At 43.1% G+C, this 27,830-nt stretch overlaps 1 protein-coding gene across 1 annotated transcript in view; it reads right to left on the bottom strand.

Annotated features, from left to right (window-relative positions):
• The window catches only part of ADAM12 (ADAM metallopeptidase domain 12), a 164,039-nt gene that overhangs the window by 98,387 nt on the left and 37,822 nt on the right, over window positions 1–27,830 (bottom strand). Inside the window, exon 4 of the mRNA XM_088520011.1 lies at window positions 20,530–20,603. Within this exon, the coding sequence (XP_088376137.1) occupies window positions 20,530–20,603 (74 nt within the window). The remainder of the gene's footprint in view (window positions 1–20,529; window positions 20,604–27,830) is intronic.

Below are 27,830 nucleotides of genomic sequence, written 5' to 3'. Positions count from 1 at the left end.
AGTTTGTGCTGCGAGCCACAAGCGGTCTGGCGGGGCCTGGCGGTGCGGCGCTCATGGCGAACGCGCCTCACGTGTGAGCGGGAGCGCCTGGGCAGGCAGCGCGCGGGCCGGCGGCGCGGCCGCCTCTCCGGCATTCCCGTGGCCTCCTGGAATACTGCGCGGGATCCGCCTGGGCTCCCCGACACGGACACGGACACGGCCCAGCGCGGCGGCGGCTGCGGCGGCGGCTCCCGTCACTGGAGGGCACAAGACTGCTGCTTTCCCCGGCTCTCGCCGGCCGCCTCTTCCACCAAAGTTTGGGAAAACCACCCTTTTGGGGATATGTCTTTACCTCTCAAAAAATTACATTTTCTCCCTCAAATTACCTGGATGCTCATGAGCTCCTTTGTCAGTCCTCATTGACTGCTATTGTGAAAAACATATACATGCATACATATACGCATACATACATACATATATATGTTTCCTGTGAAGCTTTCCAGACAGGGTTACTACTCTTTAACTCTAAAGCATACATTTTGCAATCCTGTTTTTTTTTTGCTCTCAGCTTTACATCCTGGAGTTCATTAGCACCAAAACCAAATCCCTGGCTCTGCCCTCTGCTTAATTTAGGCAAATTGGGCTTCCATCCCTTCAGGCTGTTGTGCTTATTCAGCATTTCCGCTAGAAACCTGAGGAAAAAGCTGTTCCAAGGAAAGCTGTGGCTTTTCTAAGGCCAGGCACTTGACCCTGAACATGTTTTCCTGGCTTCTGTGTCCCTCTGGCAGAGCTTTCACCACCGGGTCCGTACAGGGGGAATACTGAGCTATGGCGCAGATTACAAAGGAGTTAACAGGAAATACGGTGCAGATTACAAAGGAGTTAACAGCAAATGTTCTTCAGCGCTCGCAGGTTGCGTGGCAGGAGGTTTATTTGTCTGCTCGAGCCCCGGGGCAATGGCCGGAGCTGCCCCTCCGCAGGGCCCTGCCTGGCTCCTCCTGCAGCTCCGTGCACAGAGACGGGAGAGGCGAATGCACGAGCAGGTTCTGAAATCCGATTTTGACACATAGGTTGGAATGGTTGGACACGACTACTGGAGAAGCTTTTTGGAACGCAGTTTCATTAGCACACAACATTTGGCCCGGCTCTGCTCGAAAAGTCAGGGCTAAAACTCAAAATGATTTTAATGAGAGAAGAAGTAGGTCAGTACTGGAAAATCTCACGCAGAGCCTTTACAGCCTCTCACCGATTCCTTGAGATCCCCGCAGGAAGAGGAGCAATGCGGAACGAGCAAACCGGGAGGTCGCTCTTACCGCCCCAGCCAGGAGGAGGCTCGTGTCCCCCCGCAGCAAAGCGCTTTTCTACTTGTGCCGCGTCCTCGGAGGTGCCCGGACGCCGGGCGCGTGGCCCCTCCGCCTGGCACCGCGTCCCGTGCCGGCCAAACTCCTTCACACGGGACCGGCAGAGCAGCCCCAGCCGCCCAAAGCCTCCGGGGACGCTTCTCCTCCCGGCCCGGCGCGTCACCGCACGGCTCCGCGTGACGCTCCCGTCCGCACGGCCTTTCAGGACGTTTGAAACAACAACATGTAAAAACTAAAGCGGTTTAAAGCACCTCTTATAGGCAATTTATACTTGATTTTAAACTTTAAAATAGTAACATTTTCTAATCAATAGATGCTGTCTACTCCTTACTGAAAAAGCTATAACTGTACTTACCAACGATCACAAAAGGTTATTTGGTAACCTGGTCCCGGAACAAATCATAAATTTTCATCTTCAAGTGACAAAACTATGTTTTTGTTTGGTAAACAATGTATGACATAATGGCTTGCAGAAGAATCACAGGAATGCAGGACTGGAAGGAATCACCTGGTAATAAACACTCACTTCACAAGGGTGTATAAAGCCATCAGCTCCGTTCCTTTCAAGTTGAGAAATTCCCAGAATATTATAGTAAAAAAAAAGGAAAGCCTTCCGAATCAAAGCCCCAAAGCCATAAAACTGCTGTGCCACAGGAGCACAGCAGGAGACATCAAAGGAATTGCCCCTATCTAGATCCTCCCAACAGCAACAGATCTGCTAACTAAAAACACCCAGATAATTCAGATTATCTGGATATTTATGCTTGCTCACCTACCTCCATACTACAGAGGAAAGCCTGTGTTATCAATATGAAATTCAACATAAAAATATATATATATACATGCAAACAATCTCTCTACAGATTACCATTGTCCAAAGAAAATACAAACATTCCCCATAAATGAAGCACTGTTGCATGCAGATAAGTCCCACTTGTATTTCATTATCCATATGCATCCAGATGTTTTGGAAATCCCTCCACAAGGTTGTCGTTACATTCAGCAAACATTGTACGAGTTACATGTCTTTATTTGCTTTAAAAGTGATATTTGATGCCTAGAACCCACTTTACTAACATTATCATGATGCAAGATCGTCAAGTTTGATCAGATTAGTAACTGTATGCAGCATTTTAAATATATATATATTTATTTATATATAAAAAGCAGTTACAGCCTGATGGCTCCATCAGGAGGAGACTGCTCCTCATGGCTATGGACCACAATATTATGGACATCCTTGGCGATCATGATTATGCATCTATTTTCCAAAGGTGACCATCAGATCAATTAATCATTAATCTGAGGATGAATGCTATGTCATTACAGCTATTTGCTCTAAAATGCTTGTTTTAATGTATGTGGTATGAGATGACTAGTTAGTGAAAATCAGCATCGCTCAGGTGTAGGGCCATTGATTTTACATCAACCCAGGATCTACTCAGCTGCCTTCTTTGCTCCTGTTTTTCAGCATTTGCCTAACTTGTGCTACTAAATTTGCATGCTACCGCCACGCTATCCAACACTCAGTGTCATTCTGGCACACTGAAGTACACATTAAACGGAGGAGGAGCGAGAAGCTGGAATTTGTTAGAAAGGTGTTGGCAGCCGCACAGATGTCAGCTGTTTTTGTAACAATAAAGTGTTCTTTTGGGGACAGCACAAAAACACCATTTTCAATAATTAACACAAAAAAAACAAGCTAAGTCAGTAATGCCAGCCAAGAGTGATAACACAAACCTTTTTTTTTTAGGAGAGCATCATCCATTTATTTTTTTCTGGCTTTCTTTCACGGCCTCTGAATTCGGTATTATGGTCCGAGATGCTACTCCGCCCTGGGAGCAAAGAGCATCTCTGAACATCATTACATGATGCCTGTTCTGTGGCCACAGCAAGCGCAGGCCCTGCGGAGAGGAACCCTTTTTTCCGACACCGAGTTCACTTTGGGGAATGCTCACCTGCAAAGTGCCCTTTGGAGAAGCCCTTCAGTGACACAAGCAGTGACAGATGCTAAAACAGCACGTTCCCCTCCCTGCCATAATCCTGCCCAGCTCCTGATTGCTCCAGACTGCTCCAGGAAAAAAAAATATCTTGTAAAAGATAAAGCAAACTGAGATTTCATATTAATATCAGCAGACTTTGATCTAGTAATAGATCTGCCAAATGCTATTCCAGTATCACGTTCTAAATCTTTGTCTCTGAAATGATGTGGATTGTCAGAACTTCATACATAAATTTATAAGAGAACATCTTTAATTTCATGCAAATGTCAGTCCTAAATGGCTCTAGTAAAATACTCATTGTCTTCTACTATCATAAATTTCAAACTTCTTCCAGTTTTCCATGAAATCTGAAGATGAATTATGTTCTAAGTGTTCTCATTACACATTCCCATGGCCTTGGTCTTGCAATGTGTTGCTGTGTTGAAACATTAAGTTCCAGCTAAGAGCTAGTATCGAAGTCAAGCTTCAGCAGTTCTGGAAGAAAATTCTCTAAAAAAATCATGAAATAAAACACACTAATGTGTTCAAAATGGCCCTCTTTTTTTCTAGATAAAAATGCCTGTTTCATTGAATCCAAACTCATTATTTTGGAGTGTCATAAACTGTTCTTTGAATTATTAGGTCATTCGAAGTTTTGGCCCAGCTATCCTACTTTTGTCACACTAATGACAAAATCTACTTTTCCTTCTCCATGGCAAAACCTTCTGTTTCAGAGTGTTTTATCAGGAGAAAAAGAAGTTCGCCACAAAAGGTCTTTTTTTCCAGAAATGCCTGGCTGGTCCAGCAGACGCTTCCAAGCAGAGGGAGGAAGGTGACAGGTGGCACAACCGCCACTTCCTCAAAGCAGGGGACAAAATGCTCTACCAGCCAAGAAGAAAATGAAGAATTTCATCGTCCACTGCAGGAAGATTAATAGACAACACTGAGATGTGAAGAGAAAAGAGAGAAAAAGGACTACCAGCAGCAGACAAACGAAGTGCAACTAGAATATGGATAATGTGTTTGTTTTTTTCCCTGCTGTTTTACATTATTGAGAACTAATGCGATAGTTCAATTAATGGTACAGTGTTCATTTACTATAGCTATGGAAAACAGTCCTTCCTCCAAGCCCCTGCAGAGCTTCTGTGCACTTCTGGGACATGAATCAAATATGCCAAGGATATTACAAATCTTATTCTACGTTGTTATAGAGATTTTACTAAAATCTTCCAGGGATAAGAGAATTGGAAATGTGTTCAGTGTAACTGATACAGGCATTGACTCTTTTACGCCACTGAAAACCAAAACCTCAAATCTTCCCAGAATAACTTTGCGTAAGTTTGCCTTGGAAGCCACCCTTATATAATTAGTACATAGGATAATACATAATATGATTAATACATGTATAATTCGGAGCCTGTATAAGCACATACACACACAGTGAATTCCCTTATGTCACGATCATGCCAGGAAGAGAAATTCCAAAGGCATCCTGCGAGGGAATGCATAAACAACGGAGTTTGAGGCTGTTCTTAAAAATAAATCATTGCTTTTCAAAAGGAGAAAATAAATCAGGGGCAGAAATGAATGGTACTCAGATACCGTTCATACAAATATAAAAGTAATAAATTCACTAGAGAATATGAGAATGTAGAATATGATAAGCAAAGCATGACTAAGGAATCAGAGGAAGTGAGAACAAGGTTAGAATATGCTCCTCTCTCCTATTTACCCATGGTAAGACTCAAAAAGTAGCCCTTCAAAACAAGGGTGACTCAGGCCCTCTGCATTTTGGATACTCCCACTCAAAATATTTATGTGAGCGCAAATATAAGAATCAATCCTCAAAACCTGACTTTTGCATTGATGATAAATTACCAAACGAAGCAGCTGTGTCCTAGCAACAACATACTCTCGCTAAACTCGGGCAATTGAAAAATCAATCAAATCCAGACGAAATTAAGATTAAATGTCACAAATGCTAAGATATGAAAAATACCAGGCCTTTTCAATTTAACCCTTTTTAAATTCTCATCTCCATATCTTTTGCAAATTTTCATGTGATGCCATTAGTAATACAGAGAAATAAAATATCTGAATAGTCCAGTAGTTCTTCTCTAAGTATATCAGAATGGAGTTCCTATTTTCCTCAAATGAAAATGTGCACTGTTGATATACAGTACAAACACACCCAAGCTCCAAATTTGGCCACTTTAGTGCTTGATTTTGTCATCATAAGTTTCTTTCTAAGCCAGAAGTGTCCTAATATTTCTTTGATGAACCTCAACTCAAAACCATCTCCAATCTTCCTTCATTTGCTAATGCACACGAAGAGAACAAAAACTGCTCCATCTGAGAAAAATCCTGCATCTGCATCCTGTCTAGGTGTTGGGCATTTTCCACATAGGAAACAGAATTGCTTCCTCTTTCACACAAGCTTCAACAGCCAAAATCCATCAGCCAATTTTAGTATCAATAAAATTGTTTCTTCAAGATTCCAGGGACAATCAAAAATGACCCATTATAACAGAATCAGCCTATTTGAAAGTCTCTTAAGTTGCTAGGTTCTGTTTTACTTTTCTGTTAGGACATACTTCCCAGCAGTTTACTCTGGAAATAAAACAGGCTTTGTAAAACAAACGAGTCTATCCTGTTACGATTCTGCACCATTATCTGAGCTATTCCCCTCTATCTCTTCTCTTCTTTAAAGGCATCTTTTTATTTAGGCGACTGAAAACAATGGCAAGTAGAACACGAAGGGGTTGGACTGGCTGACATTACTCCTGCTTTACAGACTGAGATGACCTTAAATGAGTAATGCCTCCCTTTAAGCTAACCTACTCTTCCTGTACAAGTTCTAATTGGGATTTATCATGTCATATTGGTTTAACTGTATCTCATCTTTGACATAATTTCCTAAGGGGACAAGACAGTTTCCTGATGTCCTTTTTGAGTGCCAGCTGGGCACTCTATCTCAATGTTAAAGTCGTTTGCATATTTTAGTCCTATCAAAAGTTCCACTTTCAATCACATATTTGACAGTCTTCGTTTGCTTAGACTGAGATATTATCCTAATTTTTATGTTGCCTGATCCTCCTTAGTCCAGCTGGCTGGGACTTAACATGGGCCTTGTTCTTCACTGTCTATGGCTGAAAAGCTAGAAGTAGCTTCCAGAATTAAGTGAAATATAAGTAAAATATAACATATATTCTGTGCTGTATAACACGAGCTCCAGCCATAGGGTTCTCCCCTTTCTTGGAGGGCTATCCAGCCACCTCATTAAATCACTTCATGACCACGTGAAAGCTGAATGCGCTCACACCATCACTTGCAGCGTTGACAAACCCGTCCATACCCTCCTAGTGCCAGCACTGCCTCTTGGAGCTGGCATGCTAACTACAACTTCTCAGCCAGCTACAGCTCTCACGCACACACTTTTCCTTAAGTCAATTATGTCAATAGTATCAAGATTTTTTCCTTAGGATCCGTTTAATTTTCAGTGCTAAATCTTTACCAAATGGGCAAATATCTCCCCTTCATATCAGTGATGGCAAAAACCCTCCACCTTCTCTAGCCTTCTTCCACAATGGACTTTTCCCTATGAATTTCCTAATTACATAGAGTTTCTACCTCAGATTCTTTTGTACTATTCCACCAAGTTCCTTTGCCTCATTCCTTCAAGGGAAAACGTTGAAGAGCCTAACAGTCTTTTTCAATGAGTTTCTGCCCAGCATCTTCTGTTCACACTTGCTTAGTTTTTGACAAATACTCTTCTGCTAATAATGCTCTAGAAAAAATTAATTGGATTCTGACCCAGCCCATCTCTAATGGGAATTATTGACTTCCATCCAAACGGAAAATCATTTCTGTTCAGTTATTTCCTGGGTGCTTTACATTCCCCAAAGTGAAAGTGGAGATATCCCAAAATTCCAGTAACTGAAACCCAAATGTTAACATGTCTCTCTCATCATGAGGACAGTTTATCCATGGGTATAACCACCATAAAGACAACTTTTTGGCATTATGTTGCACCTCTGGCAACACGTGCACGTGAGCCGGAGATCATTCCCAGTAAGTGACTGTAAGTGAAGAGCCTCAGCCCCGGTGGTGGTGATTTCATTGCAGTGAGGACACGAAGTCACAACCCCAGCAGTGGCAGCCAAGAGGCTTCCAGTGTCCCCCATTCCCCTCTTACGTTTGCGTAAGGTCTCAGGCTCCCGTGACGTGCACCTGCACACAAGTCCTTTCTCACATTCCTCCTCCAACATTCCTAAAAATTGCCAAGTGCCATTACAACGTTTTCTGCAGTCCTACAGCAGTGTTCAAGCACAGCTCAGGGCTTCTGGCATAAGCAGTAACAGGCTTTTAGATGATGCCTTTAGATAAAGGGAGGAGAAGGGACTTAATCTGGCTGAAGTCTCAGTTCTGTTGCATTTTTAGGGTAAAAAAGAGTTCAGGTTGTAGATCACAATCACCAAAAATCTGTTATATTACAGAAGACTGCATTAGGCTAAAACTCTTGAAAAAATGTGGACTCTGCAGTTCTTAGAGGCTTCAACTGCCATGTGCTGAGTTCTCACAGACATATCTGCCCCGACTTCCATGGAAATGTGCCTCCAACAAGGCCAAATCGATAGATTTTCACTCTCATCTCAGAATCTGTGAGTCTCACAAACTATGATGTAGTGCTGCAGCTTGAATGCTCTGCCTACGGTTTACAGCCTACCTGTACAGAAAATCCATGGATTTTTTAAAAAGAGGATTATGGGAAGTCCAACAAAAGAGAGATTTTCTTCTTTCAGTTCTACTACCAAAAATGAGACCACTTCCCTGTTGAAATGAAAATAGGCAAAGCCACAACATGCCCTGTTTGAGCTCTCAAAACCATTTAAAAGCTTCCTGGTAAGACTACTCAAGCCCACAAGGATATTATAGTTTCATTTAAATGTGTGTATGAATACTAAGCATGGCAAAACTAGCTTAATAAAACTGCTGACTTCTAACTGTCAGGCCCAAAGCTCAGTAATCATTAGGAGAATGTGCACAGCTCACCCCAGCACAGAAGGCCCGTGCAGAAACTGTGCTGCAAACCCCCTGGAGAGGCGGTTTCAGGTCCCCACATGTTCTTCCACGGTCCCTCCGCTCTCGAGGTGAGTTTCACCTCGCTTAAACTTTGGAAAAGGTGGGTATAAGCAAGTACACAGGAATCTGAGATGGGTAAAGTAACCACGTCATGATTAAATATTAAAGGACAAAACAGCCACCTGCCTGCAGACTTCCAATATTGTGAGTCCCGTTTCCAAGGAGGAAGCTAATATCACCATAGTGCTTAGTTTTTCCAGTAACATATATATGCTGTGCAGAAGGATTTACTTCTGAGGCTGCACCAACAAGTAAATTATTCAATTATTCATAAGAGATGAGATAAAAGATGGAGTGAAATATTGAGACTCCCTAGCTCTGTGAGCGTGATCACAGACATGCTAGCAGGGCATATTGGGAATCACAATGTACTTAATTTAAGTTGTACAAATTATGCATATAAAATCCCGAACGTTGATCAAAAAAGAGCCCTCCTGTACCTACATTTTATCTTTCATGTAAACATAGTTCAAATAGAATTAAGCAAATATGCAATTAATGAACACTCTTAAATTGTTCTGCTTATCAACACCATAAAACAGGATGCTTAGAGGACTGCTCTATCAATATTCAATTAAACAATTTTAATAAAGCCATTTAACGAGAATTAACAAAGGTTTGAATATGAAGTATCCCTGCCACACATTAGGTGGCTCTTTAAACATTTTCTAAAGAAATACAGTAAAGAGTATTAAAATATTGATGCAATGTTTGCATTAGTTCTATTTAACGGGCACAGCAGCAATATCGGCGGTATAAAACGCTTTGTTTCTCAGAGCTGCACGCTTATCCACCAGTTCTATGAGATAAATGTGGGCCCTGCTTTGGAATTAAGACCCTTAATGCCTTGTGTGATAAAGAGAAGATGGTTAAATCCGTCATTTAGGCTCCGGCTTTGCCAGGAGCGGGCCCTGCACTTATTCACTGCAGGAGATTGTGCTGGGGCAGCAGTTCTGGGCCGCGAGGCTCCTCCTCTGCTCCTGCATAACAAAAAGCCTCCCAGGACTTGTTAAATTAACCAGTGCAATGAAGTCCAATTCTGTGTTATTTGCACAGGGACTGGAAAAGATTTCACGTTTCCATGTGCATAAACAAAACCTGGCTCAGCACACCAGGGACTTTGGAGGTTTAGAGAAGACATTCGCATTAATCTGCTAAACAATTCATTCTACCCTGCCCTTTCCTCCTAAGCGAATTCATTACTTATTAAAAATGCACATTTTGCTGCTGGCCCGCTTGCTCCCGGTGAGTCATTTCTGGACCTCAACATGCACACGTTGAGCTCGCGCCCGGGGCAGCGGTGCCCTCCGTGGCTCCTGGCCGGCTGCAGGGAAAGGACAACGCGGGGCCACCTCGGCACGGCCGGCACACGGAGACAGGGACAAGTTCCATGGGAACCTAGGGAAAAAGTTCTTGGCAGAGGGTGACAGAGCACTGGAACGGGCTGCCCAGAGGGGTCGTGGAGGCTCCTTCTCTGGAGACCTTCCGAACGCGCTTGGATCCCACCCTGCGCCACGTGCTCTGGGTGTCCCTGTGTGTGGACTACGTGATCTCTAGAGGCCCCTTCCAATCTTAACAATTCGATGATTCTATGATTGTAAGTGTCTCTCCTGCTCTTTCTCCAAGGATTTGGATCCACAAGAGCATCAGTCTTTGCAGCAAGGAGTTACAAGCTCTGCTTGCCTTTGGGACGGCACCATGGAGCAGAACGACGTTATTGGGAGCTGTGGAAATGCAACAAATCAGCTCACCCCATGGAAGGGAGCAGATGAAGCAGCCCCGACCATGCTGCATTTTGCCTCCAGTAACTGCCAAGTGAAGAGAAAAACTTTGCTTCTTGCCAGACTGTTTGGGTGAAGATTGCTAAATATGAGCCCGTTTTTACATTCAGGTTTTATGGAGCTCTCTTGTCTCAAGGAACTGTTGCTTGCAGCATAGGGGAGATTGCTCCAAATGTGTATAAAGGCCCACATTTCTTGTCTGAAATTAACAGCACTTATTCTTTAAAAAGGTCAAAGAGGAGCGACCAGATAAAAATTTCTTAATGAGAATTGTCATGGATTAAAAAATTATACCAAACCACTACACCTGTGAGTTTGAAGAAACTGAACTGCATGTTCAGCTTGAGCATTGTTTTTTATAAAAGTTGAGAGAGACGCTTTTTTGCCACAATTCCCGCACAGGAAATAAAACGATGAAGACTTTTAAAGATGATGTGACTGCTTTATGAGCAAGGGTTGCACTAGCGTCCAAACCAAAGCAGAAGGGAAAAGAGCAGCTGCTCGCTTTTGGTTATTTTCCTGAGACACTAAGAGCCACCTATTTGTTAAACAACCAAAACTAAACGCTACTAAGCTCCCCCCAAATCCTCCTGTAACCTTCCCTCCTTGCCTTAGTTTCAGAAACATTCATGTTCCAATCAATGACAGCTTTTATGTTGCCCCAACAATATTAAATTTTGGGGGTTTTGTAATTTATGTAGGGATAAAAGACAAATTCTATTTTTCATTTCTTTCTTAGCACTCAAAATCCCTGCTGTTTCATAAATTAAATTTTTATTTGTCCAACTCAAATTGCGTAAGTTCTCCATTGGGTGTGTGGAGCTAGTTAAACTGTTGCAGCTTCCACTAATCCAGTCCAATATCCAACTAGATTAGCTTCAAATCTAATCAAACTACGATACACCTTACCGGCACTGCCCTGTTAAGATAATGGGAGATTTGCCCGTTTTCCAGCCAAATGCACTGGGTCTGAACACTCTTATTTTCATTCTGAAGCCCCTGCCAAGTTATCTGCCAGTAATCTTTCATCCAGTGATTTTAAGTGTCTTTTTGAAAGCCTGGATGCAGCCAGGGGACACATCTCCTGCAGGAAATGGTGTTGCACCGGACCTGACACGTACTGCGAAGAAACAAATGTGTACGTTGAATTTATGAGTCACCCCAATACATTTATTAAGCATTAAGTTGTGCTTTTACAACTGGTCTTCATCAAAGATATTTCATCTGTTAGCCAAAGCGTCATCTTTTCTAATGACTCATAATGAAGACTCATTCCATTTAGCTTGATTTTACTGGCTCATCAGCCTCTTGTTCTCGAGGGGCTAAGCTGTTCTTTTCAGCATGTTCAACCCACATATAAGTGGCCATTAACTATACTTTTTCATTATGTAAGAATCAGCTAATCAAGACTGACCAAGAAATAACTGATGCTGTGATTAAAGATGGAGAGACATCTGCTTAGAATTATCCAGACCGCTGTTTCAAAACTGATAAGGCATTTACTGCCTCAGTATTAAAATATAACAAGAATAAATTATGCTCAGGGAGAGGGGGAGATTGTAGAGTTTGCATTACCTAACTCTTGAGAGGGAAACATCATATAGAACATCATATAAACTAGGTTCAACATCGAGAAGAAGGAGGGGATCTGTCTGTACAAGATACCTGACTGTATCAATGCAGGCTACAGAGGGAAGCAGGCAAAAAATATGCAGCATGCAGGACAGGCTGCATGCAATGGGAAGAAAATTATTATTTCTGTGGTTTTCAGAGACGTGGTAAAGGCTAGGATGCAGAAATATCTCCACCTCCATTGCCTAATTCTTCTTCACAAACATGTTATTCATTTGATAATATCCAGAATAAAAACAACATTGATGTCTATTAAATTCTTCTCGCATGTAAATCCACAGCCACTCTCCTGCAGTCAGGGAGCTGCAATTATGTATTTCAGACTAAGCTGGACTTAGGAGCTTGCTTTAACATACCCATAAGTGTCACATACTACTTTTGGGAAGACAAGACTACTCTTATTTTTAATGAGTCAGAAGAGAGGAAATTTCCCCCTATTTCTTCTTTTTACAGAACAACTTTGGTAACATACGAACATTTTATAGGCAAACTTAAGTAAAACACATGGATTTCAAATACTAGTCAGATAAAGTATGTAACGTGACAGATATTACCTCCAAACTGGACCATAATTGGAGATGTAACCTACCCTAACTCTTCTCATCCTTAGGGAAAGGAGCATTGGCTGGGAAGAGCACCCTGGGCATCTGCTGGACTGTGCAGCACTGGGCAATTGCAAATACATGGGGCAGATGAAGAAAGGGGTCAGCTGGGCTCGAATCCGTAGGGCCTCGGAGAGCAGGAATCCCTTAGCACGGTCCCATCAGGGCACTCAAATTACCTTCTTCACACAAAAACCATACTTCTCCATACCGCTAAGTACTCACATTTTTTTATAGTTACTTCAAATGAACAAGTAGCAGGTAGTAAGATAAAAGCACAGAAATAAATTGGAGCAATTTCTTGAAGAAATCTGTCTGGATTACCGAGGCCAGACATCAAAGAGGGGGAAAAAAGCGCGTCCTCCTGCCAAGCTTATGTTTCCATATATGTATTTCCTCCGCGCTCAGCTCTTCGTATAGACTCTGCTTTTTGAATCATCCACCTTGGCTGATACCGCAATACTTAGCACTCGTGTGCTGCTTTCATCTTCAAAACGCCAACAAATTAATCCTCAAGGCCCTGCTAGGAGGAAATGAAATAAAGAAACCTTCTGTTGCAGGTGGAGAGGAGGAGCAGCCGGGGCTGCGCGGGGCTCCCGCTCCTCCGCCGCGCGCTGCCGTCACCGGGACACGTGCTGGAAACAGCCTCCACTTCAGCGTCCAGGAAAGGATCTCGTTCGCCCCTGCACAGAAGAGTCTTGTCCTCAAGTGCCTTGTGCCTGGCTGCTTCTTTCTTCCTCCTTTTTTTTTTTTCTCCTATTTTTCTATACATATATATGTATTTAAGAGGCAATCCTTCCCTAGGCAGCTGCGGAGGGGCAGTGGCTGCAGCAGCAGCGCAGCGCGCCGGGAGATCCCCAGACACGAACGTGCAGAATACTAAAAGTGACCTCGAATCGCTAAATTTCATCGACTGGTCAGGTATTTTTCCAGTGTGTGCTGACATTTCTGCCAGGCCGCCCCTGGCCTTCGTCCTGCTGTTACCTCAACCTGCTTCCCCCTCCAGGCAGCTAAAAACACTGAAGGAGACTCACAGGCAACTCGTTTACCCGAGTGGGCAGCAATACAAACTGGTGCTACACAACAACAGCGAGTTGACATATATATCAATATATTTATATATCAAGCTGACATATTTATCTTAATCGAATATAGGCCCTTTGGGGAAGCCGTAGGGTTCCCTCCCTCCTCACAGCTGTGCTGCCGGGGCCAGGCAGGAGCTGCGTGGATGCTCCTCCACGCACAAAAGAATAAATCGGGTTTTACATAACGTCAGGCATCCATAAGCACTGCTGAACTGCAGAATGCGACTGCATTACTCCATGCACATGAGGAAGCATCAGTGAAAGCTGGGAAGAACAACGCGGCTTGGAAGGACAAGCGTGGTCAGTCGTTCCTCTTTGAGCCGTATATCCCAAAGAAATCCCTTTGAGCCGTATATCCCAAAGAAATACCCCACCGGACAGCGTGGGGAGCCCTGCGCCTCGGCGGGCAGATCAGAAACATTAAATGTTCCCCGAATTACCCCGAGCAGGTCTGCAGCGAGGACAGGGACAGCGTGTGCGGGAAGCCAGGCTGGTCCCACGCGTCCCCTGCCCTGAGAGAGGCTGTGAGCCCGACCTGTTCCCTTGGATTCCTTCACTTCCAAGGGTAACATAAAATTACAGGGAATTAATTACTGTACTTCAGTGTATTCTGTCTTTTCTCACCGTAAATAAAAAAAAAAAAAAGAAAAAGAAACAGAACTGCAAAAACTAAAGCAAAGTAAATAGCTGGCATCCTTCCCTGTAAAATTTGCAAGGCGACACCATTCAGTTCGTTCTGCAAAGCCTTCTGAAGAGGCTGAAGTCCCTAGGAACTGAGCGTGTGCCAGGGAAATGCCACTAGATGCAGAAAGATGAGAAATTCTAGAGATGCTGGACGTACTGTAATGTATGTGCTCCTACTCCAAGATATAGGGCCCCTGGGACTGAGCATCAAAATGAAAATATCTAATAGAAAATTCATTAAAAGCAAGTTCGGCCTCAATTTTGAATTGAAAACTCATTTACAGTCCTCTCTGCCTGTCTGAAGCCAGAAAGCAATATCCACAAATGGATGAAAGCAGGATGGAAAAGCAGGAGAAGCCTCCTGGTTTTGGCCTGGCATCTTTACACGTGTTTTGAAAAGGAGAGCAAACATCGTGGGCAGTTACAGAGCACGGGACGCTGCAGAGAACAACATGAGTGTTTCACCTTGGTTGTGGCTGAACTCGCCCTGGTTGCAAACAAACAAAAAACCCCAGCAAGAAAAGCGAAAAACCTGCCTGAGCAAGTGGTCCACAGCAAGGGACGGGGCACATGGCAATCATGGCAGATGACAAGGTTTACAAAAAGAGGCTTTTCTCTCTGCTCTCTTTCCTAATTATTTATTTTACAGTCATAGATGGTTGCATTTTGCTTGCTTTTATTATCCTCACAATCAACACTGACTCCAGACAGCCCACAGGAGAGAGGGAGTATATACATATATACATATATACATTCCTGTTGTCTTCTCATAGCCAGCTTTCCTCCCCGACCTCTCTGCTGAGCACAGTTACAGTGAAATGCTGAAAACCTCACGTTCTGCAGTGCAAAGTGAGGTTAAAATATAGTTCTGAAAATATAATATTCCACTCCTGCAATATAAGTAGGGATCAAAAGCTGGAGCAGACAATTCTTTATTAAATTTATTGCACCAACAAACATATTTTAAAAAATATTTTTATGTATTTAATGGGATGGACTATCAGAGATGGACTCCTAGGGTAGTATTTTCCCTCGGACGGCACTGAGAACTCACAGAGCTCCACACCACCATGATAAATGCTGCCACGTGCAACCAGAAAGGCAGCCCTGGGCACCTGGCCCGGCCTCGCGCTGCCGCTGTCGACCCGAGCTGCTCCTCACTCCGGTGCACAGCAAGGAGCTGTGCAGCCTCCTCCACTGCCAGGAGCCCCACGCCGCTCCGTGCACCTCAATAGCCACCCACAGGCTGGCTACAGGTGTCTGGAGACTAGAGGCCACGGGAGGAGGATGTGGCAACTTCTTTCTTACGGAAATCCTGCCGCATGGAAAAGCATCATTTTGTAAAATCTAGCCGCTGCTGAATTACAGGTATTGGAAAGTCTTAAAACTGCAAGCAGGGATATCATTTTGATTCCCCATTAAAAAAAAAAAAAAAAAACTCTTTGAAATATCTTTTCAAACTTTCCTAAAATACAATGTTTAGATTAAGTGCAAGCATGCACTTAATTTCAGCCAAACCCCAAAATGCTTAAAAAAGAAAAGCTAAATAATGAATAGTAACAATTTAGTCAAAGTTAAGTTTTTGAACCATCTACTGGAGAGAGTTGCTTATCACCTAATGCAATATATTCATGTGCTTTACTGAAAAAGTTGGTGATGGGTTGAATTTGCAGTAGCGTCTCCAACCAGCGAGACCTCCCCCGTGTTATTCCCCTTGTCCAGTAGCTGAATCTTCCCACATCCAGTGTGGTACCAAATGGCAGTTGCCAGGATGGAAGGGAAGAGACTCCTACTGCCATGAAAATGAGGCTTTTACTGCAATAAAACCACCAGGGTCAGCGATTTTTGGCTGTGTTACTGCTCAGAATTATAGCAGCAAGTACATTCGGAGAGGTCCTTTTTCTCTACTTAGTATTTGTTTGTTTAGACTTGTTTCCTTTATCTTTATTTCAAGCCACTGATTGTATATAATGTTGATTCATAACAAATTGTACCAGCTACTTTCTTTGGCAGGGGAAATGGGCTGTTTCCCTGCTAAATTAAGGCAGCCAGGATGTCACTGGCAGGCCAGGCGGCCCTCCACGAAGCAAAGGTCACGCTGAGAAGAGGAGAGAACTTTTCTTGTTCTTTTTTTACCAAAAGAGAACACCAAAGGTTCCTGAACGCTAATAGAAACAGGTCACATCAGCCCTCCAAACGAAGATGGACCAAGTTAGGAGAGCTTGTTCCTAGGTCAGTTTGTCCCCTGACTCGAGTGAAAGCTGCATCACACCCCAAAATTCATATGTAGATAGAAATGCTTTGGGTTTCAGAGGGCCAGGTCTCCAAAGCTCCCACACTGTATGGGACCCTTTGACCAATACATCTTGACATGAGGCCTCCTACATCTGCAGAAAACGGCCTCGCACGTACGTGTTCTCCTTGGTGAAGTATCAGCCCCTACATCCCTGTGGGATTGAACAGTCCTTGTGCTGGTTCCAGTTCTGGAAGGGTAGGAAGTCTGGGATGGGTACCATGGCCTGGGATGGATTTTCTCTCCTGATAAAGCAGAATAGACTAGACTAGAATCGAACCGAACCGAAATTCAAATATTCCCTTTTTCATCATGTTTTGTTACATGCTGTGTTATAAACATATCTAGAAAGAGCACAGAGCTACAGGGGAATGAACAGTGCCCTGGGCTGCTCTTAAATAATCCTGCTTTCTTTCCATTCACGCCTGTATCCTGAGTCACCGTGGCCAGCCCGTCGGTCAGAAACGCGCAGGCTGCACCCTGAAAATGAGCAATTCCCCCTGAAAGGAGCAATTGCTCCCATCAGAAGGAAGCAGCCAACTGGTGTCCTCAGGACGAGGCCACCCTGCCTCCTTAGTGTCCCTTGCGTGCCCTCTATTGAGCTCCAGCCTTGGTCTTTATGAGCCGTGCGCTCAGACGCAGAGGAATCGGGAACCGGGACGGATCTCTAACATCTGCTCCAAGTGAGATTTCTTTGTCATTCATAACCATGACCTTTGTCAACAAATCACCTAAGCGTGAAATTTACTTCGAAAATAAGTAATTCCGCTGCCTTTACCTGGATTACTCACATGCTTAAAGTTAAAAGAATACTTAAGAGCTGTGCTGGGTACGGACCTCTTTCTGACAGAATGTGAAATGTTTCCAGTTGCAGAAAAGCAGCCGGTAGTCACGGGCCATTCTGCTCTCAAATGCAGATTTCATCCTAGCAGGGTTCTGTTTTGGTCACGCTGTCTTACACCCGTTTCTTCTAGACCCACATGCTACAGTCAGCTTTAAAGGGGGTTACACAACAGAAACCTCGTCAGAGTTATTAATGTCATGCAGAATAGTAAAATCAGCTGCTCTGAAGGGTGGTTTATTTTGCAGTTGATAGATGATTTGCTGATTCTGGAAAAACTCTCCAAATGACAAGTGTTTCTAAAACATATAAGGTACGACAGAATTTAAGGTTCTCAAGAGGGCAATCACATAAGGAAAATAAATCACACTAAGAAATATGCTTGAAGAAGTGCCCGCTAGTAGGTTTGCTGGGACTGACAAATTGAATTCACTGCAAATAATTCCTTTTTTTACAGTTACGAATGTGCAATGCCTGAAAACTAATCACTGAAATATTTAATGAACATGTTCACAGATAAACTAAAAGTTTTTTTTTAAAAAAAGTTAAGATATGAACTTAGGCACCAATAAACCTTTCAGAACAAACTACAGCATGTTGTCCTACAAACAAACACGTCTTGCTGATTCTAAGAATCAGAACACACCAAGCTGACATTAAATATTTCCATAGATAACAGATGGTTTAACACAACGGTCCCCACTTGGGGTTGCCTAATGCATCTGAATCATGTTTTGAAATATAACTCCAGTTTGGGAAAATCTCTAAGGTTTTCAGTAAATGGATTTGAATGTCGAGGCTAGTCAAAGCAGCTGTTTCTACTAAGCATAGAAAATTATATCCATTTTTTTTGCATGACCCAATGCAGAAGTTATGTAATATGGGGGTCCGCTTTACCTCCATCCCCACCATTTCATTCTCCAAAGAATAAAATGCTTTATGTGAAAGTACAGTTGACTAACAGCACACACGTATCAGAGCTTCCTATCTGTTGTCACTGATTACTCAAGAAAAAACTGTGTGTTCAGCATAGTTATTTCTACCTCGAGCAGGCTGATCTACCGGCTACTCCCACACTCAGGCTTTCAAGGGGGTTTTCGTTGTCTTTTTTGTTTTGTCCTAAACTTTTGGATTCACCAATTTCGTGGCAATACCTGTGTGACGCATTAGCAATCTTGATTTTACCAATGGAAGAAATAAAAAATATCATAAAGGAAGCGAAACTGTGTTAGGCCAGAGAATGAGCTGTAATTAGAAGAGTAGGCTGAGCATCAGGGAGGGGATGAAAGATGTTCAGCCACCACTTCCCAAGAAATCATATAATTCCTTCCGTTAAGGCAGAGACGCCTTCGACGCCCACTGTGTTAGTACTGGAGAAAAGGGAGAAATGATTTGACGGAATTTCACCAGCTTTCTGTTTGCTTTGAGATCTCTGAACTGCCCTGTGTGTTTCAACTCACGACATAGTCAAAGCCAATTTTAGAGCTGCACAATAATACCTAGAAACTCCTGTAAAAATTAGAAGTGTCATGTCCTGAACACTACGCATAGTTGTTCTAGAACAAAATCCTTCTTGTAGATACCCCATCAGAGAGATAAGTAAACTGGAAGAGAAAAATTGGTAAATATTATATTATTTAAGAAGCAAAGCTCAACCTTTCAAAATGTTATCAAACAGGTCCAGATTGTCATCTCTTTAATTTACGATCCTTTCATAACGTACTTATCTTTTTAAAAGAGATCGAGATTGCATCTTAGAGTTCTATAAATCCAACAGTTTATTGCAGGTACAAGCGAGTTTAATATGTTCAGCAGTGCCTGTATAGCAGTTTTATGTTCTTTTAATCTCTGACATGGAATGCAAATAGTTTCCTCCATTGCCGCATACTGCGCATTCCTGCGGGAAGGCACACCCTTTGACAGAGATTAAGGGTCCATAAAGTCAAATCCATGCTTACTAAATGAATTAAATCCTCCTCTGGTTGTGCTGAATACCTGAAACAGAGCAGCCCATGCATGTGACATCGGCGTTTTGCTTCGAGGACCAGCAATGACCAATGAAGAATCCCTGGAAATACCATCAAGAAGGGTCACGATTTGAGGCTGATGCTGAAGGACCAAGCGAGCTGCATCCTGTGTCACCGCTGGGTCTTGCTAGAGGTCCCCCAGACGGCTGGTGATAAGAAGCCAGCTCTGTTCTTGGTCTGTATTCCCAAATCATGCCCTGAGACACTCACAGGCAGAAGCTGAACAACAGCTGAGATGGTAAATTAAGACTTCACTGAGATCCCGTGCTCAGGATTGCATTTCCGCACGGTCTGCACCCCTGCTGCCTGCCCAAGCATTGAGCTCAGCAGGGCCCCTCTGAATTCCAGGGCTTACAGGTGAATTTCTCCCAAAGATACTGCTCCTGTGTCACTAAACTGTCACATTTGCTATCTGTAGCTGAAGGATGTGGGGAAGAGAGGAAACGCCTCAGTACAACCCAGTGTTTCTACAAATAACGCAACAGGCTAAAACAGAAATCCCATCTGACGTCAGGAAACGTCAGGAGACGTCAGAGCATGGAAGAGACGCCCGTTGCATGGAAGAAGATGCAATATTTATAGTCCAGGAATGAGGGCTCAGGCTCCGCTTTGATCCCTGATCTCGTTAACGTGTCATATCCCGCCGGGAGCTCCGTGCCCACGCGCGCACGGAGGAGCCCAGCAGGGTCAAGCCCAAGAACGTGACTCCTGCTCCCCGCGCGGATACCGACCGCTGCGGTGGGCCGGGGAGGGACGAGTCCTCCAAAAACACCCCAAAGCTTGGGGGATATTCCCCATCACGGTAGATAAAAGGGATTACTGCAGGAAAGAAGGACAAACCCAAACTAACTAGAAGTAAAGATGACAAGAAAACACTGAGAGGCGATATTTCCGCTTTCAATACTACGTAAATACAGATGTATATAAGGATTCTTGCTCTATAAGCAGAATTCAAATATAAGCAATTAAAACTGGAATAAAACACTCTTGTTAGGAGCCTGTTCTATAAGCATTGGGTAGCAAATTTGGCACAGGTTACTTCTAAATTATTGATTGCAGAAATTTTAACCCCTCTCCAAAAGTCTCCGGTATAAACCGAACATGCAACGAATGCACTTACTCGTTTCGCTCCAGGTTGATGACTAGATGCTCACGTTCAGCTCGTATCGCAACCTGCAGCAGTGCCGGGTGGTTCTGAAACGGGAAACAGAGTCGGCTGAGCCCAAATCGCGCAGCCCCCGGCGGCGACGCGCTCGGACCCCCCTGCCCCTGCTCCTGCTCCTGCTCCTGCCCCTGCCCCTGTCCCTGTCCCTGCTCCTGTCCCTGCCCCTGCTCCTGCCCCTGTCCCTGTCCCTGTCCCTGTCCCTGCCCGCCGGGAGCCCCGGCAGCTCCCGCTGCTGCGGAATCAGGGCCCGGCGGCACCTGGAAGCAATTGCATCAAATTCAACATGCAACACAGACCTACAACCATCAGGGAAACCAAACAGGAGCACAGCGGTGCTGGATTAGTTCTTCTCTGTAAATACAAAATATCTTAATATGCTTTTTGGACTTCTCATAGGGAATATTTAGGTTTTAGCTAATAAATAAATAAATGGCATTGGAGCATTTAGAAATATAGTCAATACCATTCTTTGTTATCCTCTGTGTCTTTGTGAGGACAATGCAGTAAGTTTGCAGGTATTTGGGAGGATTTTCTAAACAAGACATGAGCAGCTGAGCACAGGGAAATCCCAGTCCCTTGGAGCATCCCAGTTCCATTTTCAACACCAACGTGACTGTGCACGTTCTTCACAGAGCCATTCCCCCTCATTATGAAAATGCTCCCTTTTTGTTGCAGGGATCTGAGCTGAATTTGCTGGTTTGGGATGGTCGGGCAGCTCTGAGGCAGGAGGGGGTGGATTCTCCAGGCCTCGCTGGCTGGGAGAGCTGGGAGAGCACCCGGATGAGCTGTGCAGAGCTGCACGTCCAACGAGGAAGCACCGAGTTTATGACACTCGTTCCTCTGAATCCAAAGGTCTGAACTCAATATGTCCTAAGACTGTCCGCACTCAACTTAGTTTCATTAAACAAACTTACTGGGTAGCTAGACAGCAACTCCTTGCTTTGAAATCCTGACAAAAGCTCAACAATTCAGTTGCTTCTCCATGCATTTGGTGCACTTTTTGCAAGATTTAGGCCAGGCAATTGCAGAACTGCAGCAGTCTAATCTTAGGGTTTTAGTATTTAACTGATTTATTCAGAAATATGTCTAAATTAGTGACTGCTACAGCAGGGCCCTGATGGAAACTCGGTCCTTGCGACTGTCAGAGCATCCTATCCATGAAGTGAAATGATTTTAAAATGATTAGGAAAATGGTAAATGTTTATTAAAAAGGGAAATTATGGGTAGACTGCTGTAGACTAAACAAAATGGTAATTTTGTTAAAATAAAAAATATCTGACAACTTCCCAGTGCTCTCAGGCAATATTAGGCACAGCCTGGGACTCGGGTTTGCTTTCTTTGAGCACCCTGCCCCACTGCTCGTGCAAATTCAAACACGTTCCCTCCTTCCCAAAGAGCAACAGTGAGATTCGGCATCTCTGTGAACTTTGCAGAAACTGAATCCCACTAGAATGCTAAATAAATGCCTCAGACTATCCTTGGTATTCAGCAAACACATGGGAGTCGTTCACTGGATGAATATTTAGAGGCAATTTTGATTACCACTTTAATATTATTGCACTGGCTCCAAAACCCACGATGATATGCATATTATACAGTTTTGAGAGAATAAAACACAATTAACTACACTATAATGCAGTAAATAATTAAGATATTCCAGTAGCACAAATGGATTCTTTTTCACTGAAGGCCCCCTCTAAAAATGCAGAGGAAAAATATGTTTATTCATGAGATTACTGTGCTACTTATTTGACAGTCAGTTGATGTTAGCAAAGTTAAAATAAAGAAGGTACAAAATAAAACAGGCTGTTACAAAGCCAAAATCCTCACTGGGAATTCCTAACGCTGAAGCGTTCCCGTTACAGAGAGCAGCGATGCGCCCGCCGAGGAGGCCGCGCTGCTTTGCACGCGACCTGGGTGCACGTTCTTGCTTTAGCAGAGATTTTTCTTTCAAGCAAGTGGCTCATTTCCCTGTTTGCTGTCTGGGAGAAGGAAGAGATGAAACTATCTTCCTATTTTTTTCGTAGTTTTTCTTATTCGGTCTGACAGTCATAAGGATGAATACAGCAAATATTATAAACTGCCCAGGGTGGATGGCTTGTAACTACCTAAAGGAGATGGATATGTTTCTAATGTGATAAAAGAACCAAAGACCATTTGAGAACGGAGCTGTTGGTCTGCTTTCCTTTTGTAGGTGTACACTCGTGAAATGAGCTCCAATATTTCTTATTTTGCTTTTCTGCGGTGCGGGAGAACATTCCCTGTTTGCTCAGCTCCACTGGAAAACCTTAAAAACCCATCGTGACCCTCCTAAAGCAAAGCGATACTCTCCCCTCAACAGCAGTATTTTCAAAACTGAGTTGCAAAACCAAATGGGGTTACTCTAACTGCAGACATTACATTGCTGCTTTACGTCTTCTGGTTAGAATAATCACAAAGCATTTGTGATGGCAGGTACTCTCCTGTTCCAAACCATTTGTTGAAAGCCTTTCTTAGGAACTATGGGAGAAGAAAGCAAAATCTCCGTGTTGGTGGGACCATTTATTCCACATACAATATCTTTAAAATTATAAAACATGAATTTGAAATTAACCTTATTGAAATAGCATTATTCACACCATAGAAAATGCTCCAGGACTTCCAGGATGTTGTCACCTTCTCTTCCTCTACAGAATTATGCTCTTTAGTCCTTTCTAGTTGGAAACCTCAATTTTCAGCTTTTTCTGGCAGAAAGTTTTCTGCAGTATAAGACAATTTTTCATCAACGCACACAAGTTATTCCTTGATATCTTAAGAGATGGAGCTGACTTCAAAATGATTGAAGCAACAACCTCCTTAATTTCCCCCTTTTATTTAGAGCATTTTTACATTCAAACCTACATGGAAGTATATCAGGGGAGAAAGAAGGGTATTTGTCCCCATTAGTTTGCCCCTTACTTGCTAAGGGATGTCAGTTGGGTTGAGCTGGCACTAGCAAAACCTGCTCAATAATTTGAAAAAAAATAGTGAAACATGGTAAGCAATGAACCTTTTATTAAGGTCAAGTGAAAATTATGTCTGATAAGTCGCATTAAAACAAATAAAGTGTTTCTTGAACAACAGGAATCTGGTGAGACCGTAGCATATTTTTGATAGTAACATATCAAAGGAGGAGGAGGGAGGCTCTGCACAACCAGCTCTATGAGCCAACTGGCCGAGAAGTCGCTTGTTTTCTTACAACGGAATTAAAATCAATATGTTCGGTTTTAACCTGCTGAACGAGATTTATGGCTACTAGATTTATTGCAGTCCCCTAACACAAATGACTCAGAAACACAAGGATAATATTGTACCAGACTGAAACACAAACTAATGAGAAAACAACATCTATTCCATTAGAGAAAAAAAAGAAAAATACAAAACAAAACCTGAGCTTCAAAAATTACCTAAGCCCAACTGAATAAAAACAGTTGCAAGTTGTGATGGTATCCATCATGGCTGGATATTTTTTGTAAGCAGCAGCTTACTGGAAATTACTCTCTCAGACTAGAAGCTGAGAAATCGTTCCCTTGGCCATACCACACATTGAATTATTTTTTTCCCGGTTTCATTTGAAAACTCCACTGAAGGTCTGAGGCCGGCAGGGACCTGCCGAGATCACCTCGTGCGACCCCCTGCTGCAGCAGGGCCACCAGCACAGGTTGCTTAGGGCCATGTCCAGTCGGGTTGTGAATGTCTCCACAGAGGGAGACTCAACCTCTCAGTCAACCTGTTCCAGTGCTTGACCATCCTTAGAGTGGGAACATGTTTTCCTGTGTTTAAATGGGCTTTCATGTACTTGTGTGTGCACCCATCACAGCTTCCCCTGGGTGCACTCTGCCCCATTGCTCAGGTTAGTGATGAAGATGTTAAACAGCCCTGGTCCCACCACCAACCCCTTGGGATGCACTACTACAACCCTCTGTGCCCAGAAGTTCTGCCAGTTTTCAGGAAAAGAACGTCAAGTTTAATTAAAAGGTGTTTTACGTACTACTAAGTTGTTTTGTCCCCCTTAACCACACCAATTTCTAGGTTTTTATTCAGAAAGCAAAAATAAAGGAATGTTTTTGAGATTAAGGTCTTCCACTGTGACTCTGGAGATGGTGTTGAGAGCCCAGCTCTCCCATGGACTTCATGCTGGCTGGGACACGTAGGATCCACCACAGAAGACTGACCTTGGCTAAGCCAAGCGGTTGCGCTCAACCTTTCTGTGCTCCATTTACCTTTTCTACCTCTACCTCTTCTGCCATCAAAACATTACAAGAGCACGGCCTCAAAAGCAGCAGTAAGTAAAGCTTTTCTCCTTAGCTCACACACACATGTCATGTTAGCACAGGTACGGTCTCAGCTGTAGACCTTGAACTTTTCTATGTTTTCACTGGGCCAATTTCTGTTATATTGACATAATAGGCACACACACATAAAAAGAAACATAGCTTTTATGCATGAAGTTCTAATAGCTGTTTCTCTGGAGCAGATTTCTTCACGCGGGTGGAATGCCCATTCTGGAATTTCAATACAAAGCGGATGCCACAGAGCATAGTTTTCTGCACAGGAATCTCTGAACAAGCATTAATCACTGCTGGATCATCTCTTCCTTTAGGCTGTGGATTTGGCACTTCCTGTGGTCACACCGTGCTTTTAGCTTTCCCCATGATTCTAACTCTTGAGACTGGGATAGGATACTTTGAATCATTTCTCAGCACATCAGAATAGAGAGAAAACTCATTAAATGGTTGGTCCTGATGTTTTTGACTACAGCTTCCTCACTACAAAGAAAAAATAAAGGATTTTATCCGTTTAAGATAAACGAGTTAGGCTAGTATATCCAATCCTAAATAAAAATTATTCTAGCATTTATATTACAAAAATAAAATACAAGAAAGTCTAAGGAAGGAATGTAAACAAAGTAAAAGCAGAAACATAAATTCATTTGGAAAGACAAATGCATTTTCACCTGTTCTAAGCCAGTATTTGAGAATAGAGATCAGTACCAAAAGAGACAATTTTGCTTCTCTGATTTCAGGAGTTATGGATCACAATTAGTTGCATGCAGAAAGCCTGTTGACATTCAGCATGGACTAAAAATGGAAAACACAGCAAAAACTCAGATTGTCATATTTAATAAATAATTGTCTGGGCTTTAAATCAAAGCAAGAGAAATCCTATAGTCAGTAACAGGCACAGGAGAATAGGTTTCAGAGGGCAGCCTTGCACCAAGCTCGTCAGACATGCGCATTATTCTATCAGACCATGGCTACCCAAGGACAATTTACCCAATTTTCCCAAAAAAGTATATGCAAGACATGTCATTTATACTGATCGCCTACAGAAAACCCTGCCTGGCTTTGCCATGTACGTATGTAGTCATGCATAGTAGCTTGACACAGTGTTATACACGGTGTTAAAATGCAGAAGCAAATTACTATTCGTTTACAGAAGCAGCAGAATAGGGAAGCAGACATATTCAGAGTACAGAGAAACCAGAATGTGTTTCCAAAACTTCAGTGTCTATTTAGATTTAAAGTAAATACACATCTCATTTATCACTCCAGCAATAGATTTATTACGGGAACATTTGCTCCTTGTAGAATCAGAGCAAAAACTGTCAGGGACATAAAGGCATTTAATCCATCCCCCAGTAAAGGGCAAGAATGGCAGAAACTTGTCTAGCCCATTTTAAGAAATCTCCAATAAACAAAACCTATTCTTAAAAACTACTACAGTCTTCACTGGCAATTGGTTTCAGTGATTAACTATCCTTACCAGTAGAAAGGTTTTCCTAAGGTCTAACATGAATCTCCCGTATTGAAGTTTATGTCAGTTATTTCTTTCAGTATTCCTAGTGGATAAAAACAGTAATAAATTACCTCCCTAGTAGGAGCAACTCTTTACAAGCTAGATTTCCGTAGTCAAGGAAATCAAGTCAAACTCTTGGTCATCTGGTTGTATCCAAGACTTTCCCACTCTGTTGATTTGGGCTAAAACGCACCACATCGTAGGGTAGCAGGAGAATCCCACCATACACTTACTCACTTCCGAAAATTCTTGCCTAGGGCTTTATGGAATTGATTTACAAAACTGGACAGACCGTCTGTGCCAACTTCCAAGCACTGGCATGCCAGAAGAGGTTTTGTGAGTGTCGCAAGGGAGCTCGTCATGGCCCGGATGGAGATCTAATGGCAAGAAAGCAGCGCCGTATTTTTCACTACTCTCTTTTCTCCTTTCTACTAAATCTGCCTACAGAAGTGCAGGTGTAGCTGCTCTGATACGGAATCACCCACTCTGAAATGGACAAGACCAACTCAGATTGTTGCCGTTTGGTGACACAGCACTGATGCAGTGTCCGTGTGTCTCCTAAAGATGTGGCAGTCAAAGGGTTCTGCCAGGCTGCATGACCTCTGCGGTCCCTCAAGCCACATTTTCTAATACATAGACCACTAAAACGCTAACTGTAATGCTGTCTCGACTGTGTGAAGGAAAGATTCCTTTGCTTTCATTTGTTCTTTTAAATTTTATTATTAACTCAAGGCCACACACTGAGATGTCACAAGCAGATCAGGATGCCCCGAAGGTTGAGACATCTACATCCTGCAGAGATTGGGTTTAGGGAGGAAGTAGGCAGGACTCTGGCAGGACTTGCTAAATCTTGTGCTGTGCTGCACAGTTCCAATGCGACCATGTAACAGATCAGTAAGTTTCTCCATGCTGCAGCTTCTCAGTAAAGGTTGGACAGTGGCTCATCCCTCTCCTGCAGTTTGTTGTCAAGTTAAGTGCAGTGAGATGCTCAGTTGCAGCAGTGCGACAGGTCACTATAAAATGCTGTATGGATTTAGAAAACGGTAGCAGACAGCTTGAGAAATCCTGCCTTCAAAGAGTTCGGGAGATATCTAAGCCATTCTGCGACTTAAAACTGTAGAGGCCGGCTGCGAAAAAATATGTTGTCCATGTGAACTGTGGACAGTGTATTATAGTAGCACTTTCCTTCTTGCCTCTTTCCAAAGAATATGCTATGTAATGTCGCAAACATCTCGTGTGTGGAGATTAATTTTCTGAGAGCTGGGCAAAGTCTATCTTGATTTTATAGAAAACTTGTTACATAGAATCCTCAGGCTATCACCAGAAGCAATATAACACCATGAGCAGTGGTGGGGAGCAGCAGCAGGCCAGGATCCACGGCCTCCACGGCTCCAAGACCCATCCAAGCTTCCAGAGCTTTTCAGGAAGGGGAAGGGACG

The sequence above is a fragment of the Tinamus guttatus genome, unplaced genomic scaffold (assembly GCF_059628265.1).
Source record: "Tinamus guttatus ecotype Peru unplaced genomic scaffold, ASM5962826v1 Tinamus_guttatus_pri_ptg000079l, whole genome shotgun sequence".
Lineage (NCBI taxonomy): Eukaryota > Metazoa > Chordata > Aves > Tinamiformes > Tinamidae > Tinamus > Tinamus guttatus.
This window is presented reverse-complemented; position numbering and strand designations above follow the sequence as displayed.